We start from the raw sequence: 14872 nt of genomic DNA, 5'->3' as shown, positions 1-14872 counted from the left end.
TCATTCAGTGATCGATATAGTCTGTCAGCAGTGCCAAACTGCAACATTGCTCAATTTATAGTAATGTTTAGCCAATAGATAAATAAATAGAAAATAATTTAAAAATCCTAGGCTCAGTTATTATTAGAGTTTTAAGGTTCCTTCGATTCATCCTAGCACAAAAAACAAATTTTCTCACTTTGATTTAGCTATGTGGGATAAAATTAACCCTAAATGGGATAAGATATCCAAACATGGAAAATTTTACTGTATAAGGACCGAATGATGCGGCATACAAAATTTTCATAACACTCTTTAATTTCCGAGGTACAGCCATATTGCATTCTTCTGATAATACGGAAAACAAATGCTATTAATAATATAATAATAATAATAAATATAAAAAGTGCTATTTAAAAAGGCGTCTGACAAGTGAGATATACAATAACAACTAAGAAGGGCGATACCTCGTAATCGCAACCAAAATGGGACACACTATATGTACAACTGCAACGAGATAATTCATTCATTCGTATCTGATCAAATATTACCAACGCAAAAACAACCTTGGGACGGTTTATTCCAGAATGAGGGCCTGCCCTTTCGATACAAAATACTTGGAAGTAACCTTTGAACCTTTTCAAAGACAAAAGGCGTTTTTAATCCCTTTAAAGAACATTTCGAAAACGCACCGTGCCTTTTACTTTAGTTTTCCTTTTTGAATATCGGCGAGCCCGTTAGCCAAGTTAAATTCGATTACACTCGTCGTGGCGACCGACCATTGTACTCTTAAAGTTTCATCGTTAATGGCTGGCTTGAGGGACGAGCGAGGAACTTCTGAATTTTCCTGCGTGGGCAAGATGAGGTATATACAGAGAGCGGAAAAAAAGTGTCAGATATTGTCAAAATAAATAAATAAATAAATAAATATATATATATATATATATATATATATATATATATATATATATATATATATATATATATATATATATATATATATATATATATATATATATATATATATATATATATATATATATATATATATATATATATATATATATATATATATATATATATATATATATATATATATAACAAAAAGCAGCATAATAAACTATTATCAGAATCATTGAAGTTTTATAGGCAAGACAACTGGATTATGGACCACAATTGACAATTTATGACAAAAAATTTCGATCATTAAATGTGCTATTAAAACAAAAAATACTTGAAAGAGTCAATATTATCATGTCACGAAATAGTTGGCGATAAGAAAAATACTGAGGTTTAAAACATATTGTCCTAAAGACTCGCCTTTACAATTTAAATACTTCTTTGTAGCGGTCTGAGTTAACCAAACATACAAATAGTTCATAATACAAATGTGAAAGATTTATGGAAACCAATTTTGTCAATCTCCACATTACTTGGCAATAGACAATAGGTAGAAAGGTAATACGCAAGAAAGAAAGACGTAAATCTAAAATTACAGTATTATCTTAAATCGCTATTCGAAATCACAATATTGTCTGAACCTTCAAATCCCACTAGATCACAATTGCATAAGGAAAAATAATGGTTATTTTTGAGAAAAAAGGACCACTCTGTTTTTTTATCCGATCCACCACATGTTTTTTTGTTTCTTAAACTACCTTGGCGAAAACTTCAGCGTCAAATTCCCACCAAAGTTAAGAGAGAAGTAAAGAAAAATAGTGCAGTAACATTAAAAGGAAAATACTAGGCGGCTGTAACAACATTAGATCCAACGGAACTGATAAAAAACTGGACCGATTATGAAAGATTTTAAGAGTGATAAGGCGATTTTTCAAATTATCTCTGATAGAGTCATGTCTGTTGTTTCAGCAAATTTTCGTTTTGTTCATTCGAACGTATATCATTTTAAGATACTCAAATTATGAAGTCTGAATGTCCACTAACTACTCAGTTTTAATTAACTATTTAGTTTAGTACTCGACACTAGTTTCCATAGCATATTTTATATAATTCTCTAAATACACACAAACATACCGATGAATATGTTTAACGTAACCAAACAGTTTATAACAATAGGCGATAATAAAATGACGAAAAAAGCGGAAAAAGGAACCGATATAAAAATATTCTCTGGGGAAAAGGTTCGAATATGTGCCCAAGTGGCGCAATGTAATACTACTGAATAGTCTGAATTCCATTTTGAAATGTAACGTCGCAGTAATTTAATATGGAAAGTTTGTTCGTAATTGAATTTGGTAAATTCAAATGGAATGAGTCTCATAAAGAAATTCTCGCTAACAAAAACCACATTTTACACGAGCCATTCGCTTTTCATTAAAATTTGTCCCATAGCAGAATTTACTATAAGACGAAATCATTATGTTCTAAGTCGCACACAACACCAACCACAATATATTTTTTAATATTATTATTAGGGGTATGATTTATGGAAACTGCAACTGTGTCTTTTTATAGAATGGAATTCTTTCCTAACGATCTGGGATTTCAATTCGTTGAAATAGCATACCAAAAATAAATCAAAATAATGCCCTACAAGTAAATGTTACTATTCTTTGCAGGATTTTTTTGATGCAAACCACCTGTGGCTCTGTTTTTCCACGGTTGAATGTGTTCAACATTTTTATACTTAAAATACAATAAAAATTGTTAATTTTTTCAAAGAAACTTACACGGGCTACTGTAAAACTATTTACAAAAACCATATAGGAAGGGTTTCAAATACAAAGCAAATCCCTATCTTTATAATTTTATAAATAATTAAATTAAATGAACGGTATACGCTTTGCATTTCAAATAGCTTTTACATGTTATATAAATCAAATAACAAGTCTAATAAAATTATGACATTTCTGTTTGTGCAATCTTTCATTTAATCCAAAAGTAAGCATAATACGCAGGAAAAACCATATAAAATGGGACAAAATGTATGTAATATTTACTTTCGACCGGGCTTTAAACTTATTCAAAGTAAAACTACCCAACGACTTGTGTCAACGTTTAGTAGAAACATTTCAATGTTGATACCCCCTTGCACATCAAAATATTATTAGCAAAAAACCAACGCAGAAAATTGTTTGGGCTGTCCTTTGAGCTCGTTTTTGTCTTATGAGAAATTTGATTGATGTTGACTCTCAAAGGAGTAAACTCAGGGAATTTGACACGACAAAGGCGACCCAGACACAAAAAACGAGAGCTGCCACATACACGATGATTTACACACGCTAGGCGATGATTTAGTTCGCAAAAGGATTGCAAACTATGCGGAATACCGGCGGAAAAGCTAACGATCTCGAGCAAGGTCGTAATTTATCCAAAGTTAGCGACAAATTTCACTTCAGTTTAACTGATAAGCCAATTAACGACTGAGTTTTCGTGGTAAATCTCTTTTTGTACACGCAACCCTGCCGCAATGGGTTTTATATAGAACTCCGCAGCGTATTATGTTTAAGTTAAGGGTTAATTAATTAATTACGTTATAAACTTAAAACGCGTAAGGAAACGCAATTTTATTAGACAAAGCGGAACACATAATGAATGGTTAGGAACGAGTCAAATGGAATTAATGGCAGCAGCAGCAGCTTTTAACGCACACTATCAATAATTTCTTGTGCAGATCAGAATTTAGGCGAAATTATTTATGAAAGCGAGACCCGAATTTCAACAACCTAACTTCATGCACTAATTGGTTTACCGGTAGATTAGCGATGGCACTATCAATGAATATTAATTATGCTCCAACACTCCCGGTGTTACCGAGTGGAGAATATTATTTAATAATTGCGAAACTTCGTCGAAACCTGACAGTTTGCGATTGTGCACAAATTCATTAATTTATATAAAATCGATCCCACAAATCTGGTGTGCTTATTAAAAATTATATAGAATATTGGAAAATACAGCGAGAACGACAAACAATAAGGAAATAATGACAAAGACAAACCGCAAATGAATTATGGTGAACAACTCTAATAAGTTATTTATTCCTAGAGAATTGTCGCTCAATCAATCAATAACAGATAGATATTATTTTTTTAATACTTCTCATCTAGTAGTTTTAGAATCAGGGACTGACAAAATATGCTCTCGCCAACAAGAACTTAAATTGAAAGTTTGAAGAAACAAACCGCTAAAACTATTTGGTACACAAGCCAAGAACAAACTGAAAAATGAGTAAAAGTCCAAAAAGTTGGGAACTTTAGTAACAAATAACATCGAAATAAATTGGATGTAATAAGTAAATGTTACAAACGCAAAGGTGTTTGTTCCATCGTACCTTGCCTACGATTTCAAATTTTCTTAATTCTTCTTGTGTAATGTATTAAATATGCTATCAACCACTGTCGTGTTTTATAAAACTGTCTATTTAATTAACTTTAAACACAAATCGGTTCTCTCACATAAAAGTCATATAAATAAAATTAATGTCGATGTCTGGGGTTCGATTTTCATATAAAACATTATGGTAAAAACCTCGCATTCTTACGTTTCGGTGTTATACAGTGTTTTGGAAAATGTGCATGTATAGTTTAGTTTATCAACAAAAGAATTGATCTTTTAGATGGGACACGCTGGATATTTTTAAATCACTGCAATAATTTAAAATTTTCTTTCCATTCAAAAATTCAAAATTCGGCGGCCAAAAAACTATACTTACATCGACTGTCTTGTTGTGAGTTAGAACAACAGGTGGTTTTAGGAATCATTAAAAATAGTCCTACCATATTAACACGAAAGTTGAAGACACCAAAAATTAAGCAAAATGAGCTTTTAAAAAATCCAGTACCACAAAAATGTATGGTGCAAGTAGTTCCTGAAAAAATGTAACCGAGTACTTGTTTCTTATTAATACATTGAAATTTAAATTAAATGTTAAATTCAAACCTTGCGTCTTCACAAAATCACAATTGGACAAATATCACTACGCATTTCTTTTCTGTAGCATGACTGCACTACTCAAAGCCTGCTTGTAAGTTCTAAACTTCTAATATCTTTTTCGATTTTTTTTTTCAATTATCCAAAAATTAGGAGGATATCCCATATAAAAAATCATTTTTTCGGTTACTAAATGATTGACATATTGATTTTAAAATATTAAATTTAATCCATTAAATTCGGAGTAAAAAAGTTGTTTTGGAAATGTCTTTATAGAAACACTAAATTTTCTAGAACAAAAAAGCAGCTATTTTTTACAAATGCATATCTTAACATTGAATTCATATATAAATTTTAAATGTGGACATCGTACGTTTAGAACAAGTTAATTAGATGTTGGTTGCATAACAACAGAATGAACAGTTTGGCACATCTAATACGGCTTATCTTTCCCTTGGGTTAATGGGCAAACCGAACTACACTGCACCACTCAAGCTCTGTCGAGCGTCAGCACCAATCAATACCATTTAAAATATGTATTATAACCATTGTGACTAAATGCGTTTGACTCTATTATTGTTTTACGTAGCCTCTATTTTAATTACGCCGAAAGCACACACATACTTACGTTCATTAAATTGCTCAATATGTGAATGATTTTTTTCGTCGTCTACTTGATCATGTTATTCCATTTTCCATGTTGTGATATGATTGATATATTTTCAGAAGATTATGTCTGCATTAAACCACTAAACCACTAATTAAGTAATGTCAATTACAGTAAAAATGTAAAATAAAAATTAAAATGAAGTAAAAATAAAATTTCAATCTTGTATGCCTTTGTTAATTTTAATTCAAAAATGTTTTTAGCGAGGCTAAAAATTCTTGCTGTAATCATGTAATATGCCAAAAACTATTTATAAATATGGTCCAAAAAACTTGAAAATTTTGAAAAAATATGAATTTTTACTTATGGCAAAGTGGTAACCTAAATCCCCTACTGCGACTACGTTTTAAGTAATGGCTCAATCGGTAACTATTGGAGCATCTGCATAGTCTTTTTTTTAATATAACCATAAAAGAGGTAATTAATTTTAATTAGAAACCTTCCAATTGTACCGAAAACGTCTGCAATTTAATTTTGAACTACCGTGTAGTTGCCAGTGCCAGAAGTGGAAATTAATAAATTTTGTATGCAGATTATGTTCAAGCGGCAAAATAAACGGATGATGCTAGTCATTCTCATATTAAAGCGTACGCAATGAAATGTATTTCATAATTTTCAGTTGCAAATACTAAAAATCTACTAATCCATTGATTAATTGTTGATTTAGAGGTTTAGGTCTTCTGCTTGGCAGCACCCATAAAACTCTTGCCTAGTCCAAGAAAAAATTAAGCCACGGCCACTAGTTGAAAAACCATTTTCTATAATTTGTTATTAACAATTATATTACTGCTGGTTCAATACTAGGAATGTAAGAAGTGATAGGGGAAATGGGTGGGATAAATAATGCTGCAAATTGTATTTCCACAAATAAGCAATCTTTAAAAAATATATTCTAAAGTCTGAAGTAGAAAAAGCTATAAATTTAGCCAAAAATAACAAGACAAGTAGACCAGATCAAATACATAATGAATTGGTGAAATTACTCAGAGATGGAAACATAAGTAAACTCAGTGTGCAAAATTTGTATTCACCCCAAGACTCAAAAAGCCAAATGCAAAAAAATGTTCGGATCATAGGCTTATCAATTTAATGAGTCATGTACGTAAATTACTTCTACAAAAAAGAATTAGTAACAAATGCGAAGAAACTATGGGTTCGGAGCAATTTGGTTTCCGAAGGTGTATGAGAACTAGGGAAGCAAAGGGGTAGGGAGGTGAGAAAGTCTGTTTACTTGTACTTTATTGATTTTGAAAAAGCCTTCGACCGCATTCATCACTGATATCAACCCTAAAGAACATCCAACTACATAAGAAAGACATTAGGCTCAGTTCGAATCTGTACTGGAACCAAACAGCTACCATTACCGTAAACGGTAATGAATCGAAGCCAGTTACTATTGAGCGTGACGTGAGGCAAGGTTGCTTACTCTCCCCCACCCTGTTCAACTGAAAACATATTATAGCAGAAAATCTCGTAGACCTGCAAAACTTAGTAAACAGAGTGAATGAAGCTTGTAAGAACTGGGGGCTATCTATTAACATAAACAAAACTAAATATATGATTATAAGTAAAATAGATGTTGACCAGACCCTCTAAGTTTTAAACGGAGAACCGTTAGAGAGAGTGACAAAGTTTAAATATCTCCGCTGCCGGATTGATCAAGATATAAATTCTTCATATAAAATAAGATACCGCATAGAACAAGCAGGAAATGTGTTTCAGAAGTTTCAAATAATACACTAAGCATTTGAAATGTGGGCATACAGGAGAATTATTAAAATATTCTGTACCACAAAAACCAGAAATGAAGAAGTTCTCCGAAAAATGCAACACCACAGACTACTTCTAAAAAAAACTTAAACACATGGGCCATATAATTAGAGGACCTCAAAATGACTTTCTTCGATGTATCATTATCGAAAAAATAAAAGGAAAAAATGGATTTGGCGTGAGAAGCTTTCATGGCTAACAAACCTGAGACAATAGACAGGCCTGAGTTACCCCATGTAGCACAAGATCGGGAAAGATATGGAGACATCGTGAACATGGCAGTTGTCAACGTTCACTTGAAGAAAAAAAATATATATGTAGCAATTTTTTTTCTGGCGATTACTAATAATATTGGCAATTTTTAGTACACATGTATAACAATAGTTTAATATAACAGAACTTTTTTCAATTGTACATACACTTGAATAACGCCTTTCTTCTAAATTAAGGTTTTTTATTAAACTTAATGCTTTTATTTTTAAACGGCCCCTACAGTCTCAAAACTAGAAGCTTTGTAATATGGTTATTATTAAAAAATTAAAAATTATTAAATAGAATTTTTCGAAAATTTCTTGTAATACGCTGTGCGTTTGAAGTACAATCCAGAAACCATTGTTGGCACCTCTTGATGTTCTTTATGAACAGGTAGATTCATTAGTCCATATTATTCAAAGATCAAACAAAGCAGTTGAATAAGGGAGCGCATAATTTCACAATGAAATTCTTTTCTGAGGGGTTACATTAAGTGGCTGGTCTATATCGATATACCAGCAACCTTGGGGCATGTAGAACCTAAAACTTACACTTCATTGACATGGTCGATTGAATCAATACAATAGAGGTTAGGATTTCATTGTAACTGCTTTACAAAACAACCATTCGCGTTTACGAATGTCTAAATCGGAAAATGAATGAACGCAGCCTGTTGCTAGACCTCATTACTATTTTTTCTCATACAAATTACGATGAAATTGTCTCTGATTAATAATAGAACAGGAGGAAAGAAATTCCACGCAGCAACGCACGTTTCAAATACCGATACCTTTCTGTTTATGAATATTTATGAGCGCAAGCACGTGTTCGGCATATCAAGATTTTCATTTGGAGTCAAACATCGCGGAAAAGAAATTCTATTTCAAATCTAACCGAAAATAGAAAACGGCGAAACATGAACTTTTCTCTACTACCGAACGACAACCAATATGGTAGTAGAACGGAATTTTCGTTAAGCTGTGTACACACCTAAGAAAGAAACAGGAATAATAAACATCACCGTGCTCATACTAAGAGAAATTGTGTTAATCTATATCGTTTTGGTGTTGAAGGGATATGTGTCGGCGGCCATGTTCATTGCTGAACGCCCTAGTGATTAAAAGCGAGTTTTGAAATTATTCGCGCATGCTCCAATTTTTTCATGTTGGCCTGGCTACACGGTTCAAGCACGTAAAAATTTGTTATTGACGTAACACGGTTTTCTGAAAATTCATACAAAGATAGATGTAGAAGCTCGGACAAGGCAAATTAATGTGTGCTTTCGAATATTTTTAGGAAGATGCATCCACCTATTGGTTATCTAAGCACTCTTCTCGAAAGAGTTTTCTTTTGATAAATCAAGCACCAAAGGTATTATTATTATACTAGACATAAAGTTACCGACCCCCCACTTAAAGTAACTGCGGTTTGGTTAATTCTTATGAAATTAGAAGCAGTTTCAAAATCCTGAAATAAATGTCACATTAGCCAGAAATTGTTTTCAACTACAACCACATAAAGTACACGATCTGATTCTAACCCAGTAAGACACTAACCGATGATACTTTAAACGTATATCTAACGGGATCTAGATAGACCTAAACGTAAGCATAACAAATTGCGAATGCTTGTAATTCAAACGGACTTTAAACCAAACCACTTTCTTTTTTACGCGGGCAACCGTTATCTAGTAACGAGCAAAGAATAAATCATTATTCCGTCTGCAGTCTGAATTCTTCCAATTCCGAAGATTATCAAGATTTAGTGAGGAAAACGATTTAATTTGTTTCGGCTCGTTTCCTGGCACAGGTAATTAAAGACAAAAGCGAAATTGGAGTTAACACATACTTTACTGCTATGCAATTAACAAAAAGATAATGGCGGGAAAATGACTAAATTTATATTCAAGGCGAAAGTAAAAGTTGTGAACGTTTAGCAATGGTCTATTTGTCTTTGTTAACTACTATTGACGTAACGTTTGCAAAGTTGGTTTAACAGTTCCTAAATTATGCGAGCCCTGGATGTGTAGTACATGAAAGCAAATTGTTCATATTCCATTCCAACTGTGGTTCATAATTACAATTATTAGAGCTCTAAATAAGTAGATTATGTATATTATAGTCTGTCCTATCGCAAACAGGGTATTTGCAGCAGCCGAATTAAGGGCATTCATGTTTCTGTCTCTTTAAAAATCACCATCTCGGTTTATCGTGAGACCTTATTATTCGGATCAAATCCTCACTCCCGTCTCGACTCCATCAGCTAAAATCCTGTAGGACTGAAAACGGAACTGCACTATAAGTCAAGCTTCCCCCACAATGCGGAGATTAAAATATGTATTACTATTTTTCAGTTTATAAACAGGGATTCGTCGGAACCTGCGTGCATCTATTTATTATGAGATAACTATGAACATTTGAAAATTATTATTGTTACTAGATAATAACTGGCTAAATTATTCTTATGATAGCAGACACTTCCGGTAATACATCAATCATCAATAATTGTTAGTTGTTAGTTAACTGATATTAATTACGCAGGTCTACAGTGATTTTGATGTTTGAAAGCTGTTTGCTTATTTGTAAATTTTTGGAGCCCCTTTTTACAAAAAACGCCATGTTTTTGCCCTATCACGTCATTTTTTATAGCTCTCTATAACTTAAAAATGTTATTTTATTAATATTATGACATGAATAGGTTTGTTGCATCTTATGCATGATTTTTAAATGAATTGCTTTTTATGAAATTAAATGTGATTTGGCAACACTGGGTAGTATTAGATTTCTCTGCAAACCAACAGAGTTGGCGCAGAAGCGTCAGTACAGCGTTGTAACCTGAAAATGCGCAGTTTGGCTGTATTGGTGTTCGCTGTTGATGTTTTCTGGTGTTCTAAAACGTATAAATATGGAAGGAAAACATTGTGTGAAAAATCCCAATAACTTATTTTGTGAAAAATGTATACCACGCTCATTTTGGCGTAAGAATTGGCGACCAAGACAAGTCCTGGGCTCCTCATACTGTTTCTTCCATTTGAGTTGAAGCATTAAGAAATTAGCAAAAAGGTAGGAAGAAATGTTTAAGCTTTGGTGTTTCTATGGTATGGCGAGAGCCTAGGAATCACAGTGGGGATTGTTATTTTTGTTCGTGTAATGTTCAAGGAATCAACAGAAATAATAAGAAACAAATTGTGTATCCCAATCTTGACTCTGCTATTACATGAGTTCCTTATGGACCAGATGTACCGATACCTATCGCCCCAAAAGAACTAGAAAACGTCATATCGTCAGAATTAGAGGAATCTAATTCCGACCAGAGCGGAATTAATGATTTCGTTAGAGATTTGCATCTTCCAAAAGATGCATCCGAATTGTTAGCGTTCTGACATCGTGCCGTAAAAAGATAAAAGATTAGCGCCTGTTTGTTCATTCAATTAAGCACAGTTTAAAAGATGTTTTATTGCGCAATGGTAGTGGTTCCCGTTGCACATTCGGTACATTTAAAACAAACGTATGAAAATTTAGAACTTCTTTTGAAGAAAATAAACTACCAAGAACATCAATGGATGCTTTATGTTGACCTTAAAATACTGTGCATACTCCTAGGACAACAGGAAGGTTATACAAAATTTCCACGCTTTATTTGTGAGTGGTACAATCTGGCAAGAGATAGACACTGGACTCAAATAGAATGGCCCTCTAGAAAAAACTTCACACCTGGTAGAAAAAAGAGATAGCTTAGTTCACCCCAAAAAAGTTTTGCTGCCTTCTTTTCATATCAAAGTTGCCTTGATGAAACAGTTTGTTAAAGCCCTAGACAAAGCCCTAGACAAATATTTGTGCAAGAAATTTCCAACCAAGATAAAAGAAGGCATTTTTGTCGGGTCGCGGATAAGAACAGAAGTAATTGATAAGTTTCTTGGGAACTCTAAGGACAAAAACTACGAAATTATTAAAAGTGCATTTCCTGTTTTCACACTTGAACTGTTTTCCTGAAAATCTGAGAGCAGTTAGCGAAGAACAGGGAGAGAGGCTTCACCAGGACATTAAGGAAATGGAACGGCGATACCAAGGCAGATGGATCATAACGATAATGGCGGACTACTGCTGGAGGTTAAAATGGGATATGCTCTTAAAAATATACAGCCGAATGTCCGGGACAACGCAAATTTCTGGCAAAAAGACAAAGATTTCACTAAAAAAAGTCTGAGTAAAGTGTTTTTTTTTTTCACTTCTTTTAACTAGGATTCCACTTTTTTACAGAATAAAAAAATAAATTATTTTAGAAATACCGTTTTATTTATTTTAATATTTGTAAAAAAACCTTACGTGAGACAAATAAATGCATAGAATTTTAAATCAGCCTACCAAAATTATATAAGATCAGTTTTCAAATTAAAAACATCTGTCAAAAAGTTCAATTTTGTAGACCTGGGTTCTGTATAACCTACATATTTTTAGTTTTGCTTAGAAAATACTCACTCAACATTTCATATAAAGATATTCATTAACAACGAAACTGTAACAACAGTAATTTAAAAAGCCAATTAATTAAATCTATTTTTGGCTGAAATTATACACAAATGATACTGGAACGCGACAGAGACGAAACAATAATTATTACTAATTTGTCAATGCCTATTAATTTCTGACTTTTTGAAAGCAAAATGACTTCAACGAAATATTGAATTAAACTGTTTTATTACGCACTGCCGTAGTACAAAAATACTAATAATAATAACAGGGTTTTAATTTTGCGGTATTGCTTTACCTACAGATAGAGACAAATATATTTGAACAACTCGTTTCCAAAATTAATGTTTACCATAACTGTAATGTAAATGTGGTGTGAACAAAATTTAAAAGGAAATAGAACATTATGCAACAAGTGCGGTAAACGTCATTTGACTCACGAGTTTATTTGACACGAGCGGAGCGCAGCGGAGCGAGTTTTAAATAAACGAGTGAGTTAAAAATTTTACCGAACGTGTTGCATACTATACTTTTTCTACGACCGTTAGTTTTTGGGTACATTTTCGCAAAAAAACACGAATACATTCACTGATATGACCGTCAGAATTGGCAATTGGGAAATATCTCCGAAAACATTCAATTGCTCCCAAATCCGGGCGGTAAAATCCCGGAAATGTCCGAAGTGGCTCGGTTCCGTGGGAAACGAAACTGACGTGGTAAAGTGACGCTTCCCGCACGCTAGATCGGTGGGTAATTAGGTATTTTACAGACGGGAGTAGAAAAAATTAAATTATGCAACTTTGTCCCGAAAAACGCTTGACTATTTGACGTTTTTTATAGGAGCTAAATGAAGTAGCAACAGTCTGCATCCTAACGAAAATACTACCTAGGAAATAGGTGTTAAAGTTTTCACACAGTGCACATAAGAGCACACATTAGAGATAAATACACAAAAATTGCTCGAGTACAATTATGAATGGTAGTAAAAAGTGTAGAAAAAAATTGTAGATTCTTCTGTCTGTCAACAATTTCGGAAAACTGCAAGACAGGTATAGAATTTTCAGATAAAATGGAAAAAATAATCCCATTTAAGGTGCCTAGTTCCAGTTCCAGGCAATGCTAGATATTAGTGCAATACTTTTTTCAAACAGTTTTAGATGTTCTAGCAGATACACCGATATTTTTCAATCAACTTTCCTAATAATAAACAAACTTACTTGCAGTAGTACAATCGTCCTTCTTTTGTTACGTGGACGGTCCAGCCGGGAGCAGGAGCATAGTCCAACACATGCAACGCTCTGCTGCAATCCTGGAGCTGTTGCGTTTCATCATTGCCACCGCCAGCAGGGGCGCCACTTCCGGGATAGTGGTCTTCATTTCCGGAAGGTCGCTGACCCGCTGTGGAATCGCCCGGTCCCGCTGTAGTTGCCGCCTGCAGGAGCATTTTCAAATGCTTGCCGGAGATTTCTCACCGGTTGCAGTTTTGGCGCGCCTACCGATTATAATGGAGAGTTTAGCGTCAAATTACGCATAGAACTGTTTCTATCAAAAAACGCGATCAAGAAAATCAACTTACGTATTTGCGAAAATTACATAAAACGGACTACAATAAAATGTAACCCTTAAATAAAGGATAAAGAAAGAACGGAAAAGGTAAAAAATAAGGAAGAAATTAACATAACATATTACATTTTTTTATTTTTTATACTTTTTTTTGGCATTATTCGCAAAAGCTCTACAGGCGAAGCCTAATCCATAACGGTTAAGCTAAGTAAGTTGTGAATAAAAATTGATAATTATTTTCGTTACGCTTTGGAGTTAAATTTAGAAAAGACACGACATGAGCCTTGAATTCTATACATATTGATACTAAATGTAATAATGTAAGCACTGTTTAATTTTTTTAATATGCACATGCGCGAATCATTTGAAACCTCCCTTTTAACAAACAAGACCTTGGCTTTCAACCTTGGCTGTGACATTTATGCCACGGTATTTTCCATATAGTTACTAGAGATATAGAGGCGCTACCTATGTCGGTAACACACTAACTTATGAAGCAATTGTGAAAAAAAAATTGCGAATTTAAGTCTGTGGAACTCGCTGTTTGAAGGAAAATGGCGCGAAGTATTTTGGTTAGTTTTTCTTTACGAAAATTTTTGCCTTGGTAGGGTCAACAGCTATATCGTTTTTTCCCAAGATGTCAGAAAAAACGAGTTAAGTGTATGGAGACACAAAGTACAGGTTTCCGCTCCTCATAGTAGCCCGAGGTGTAACAATTTTCTTACAGCCTATATGCTATCAGCCATTAGGTTTTTCATGGTTATGGTTCTCGACTAATTGTTGTTTTTTTTACCCAAAGAACCCGTCCTAAAATATCTCAAACTTTATAACAATAGTGGTGACAAAATTGTAAAATCTTTTTAAGAATAATTTCTACAATCTAGATTCGCCTACCGTATACCGTGCTACCGTAAAATATTTATGTAAATAATAAACAAATTAAAAATGAAATTGTAGGAAAATTTTATGTTGTTAAATAAAAGATTTCATAATTTTTTTCTAATTCCAAAAATGTACCGCAAGAGACCTTCCTAGCTTTATTTATTTATTATTCAATTAGGGCAAGCTTGTATGAATATGATAAAAACCATAATTTTTCGCCATCTATATACGGGTATTTATTGTTCTGTTTCCAACAATTTGCGCCGCAATTTTTATAAAACCTATTTTCTCTGCACACATTTCTTAAGATGAAATTCTTGTACTTTTTCTTAAACTGAAACGAATCTTGTTTACAGTTCGATATTTCAGCGACAATGGAAATTAAATCTGAAGTTCT

General features: G+C 33.3%; 1 protein-coding gene across 1 annotated transcript in view; it reads right to left on the bottom strand.

The window, feature by feature from the left end:
• LOC132700450 (FERM and PDZ domain-containing protein 4) overlaps positions 1-14872 on the bottom strand; it is an 85259-nt gene that overhangs the window by 61876 nt on the left and 8511 nt on the right. Inside the window, exon 2 of the mRNA XM_060667774.1 lies at positions 13248-13522. Within this exon, the coding sequence (XP_060523757.1) occupies positions 13248-13474 (227 nt within the window). The 5' untranslated portion in view covers positions 13475-13522. The remainder of the gene's footprint in view (positions 1-13247; positions 13523-14872) is intronic.

Source organism: Cylas formicarius, unplaced genomic scaffold, assembly GCF_029955315.1.
Source record: "Cylas formicarius isolate icCylForm1 unplaced genomic scaffold, icCylForm1.1 PGA_scaffold_4__25_contigs__length_36172078, whole genome shotgun sequence".
Taxonomy (NCBI): Eukaryota; Metazoa; Arthropoda; class Insecta; order Coleoptera; family Brentidae; genus Cylas; species Cylas formicarius.
The sequence above is the reverse complement of the archived record's forward strand: the minus strand, read 5'-3'. Positions and strand labels throughout refer to the sequence as shown.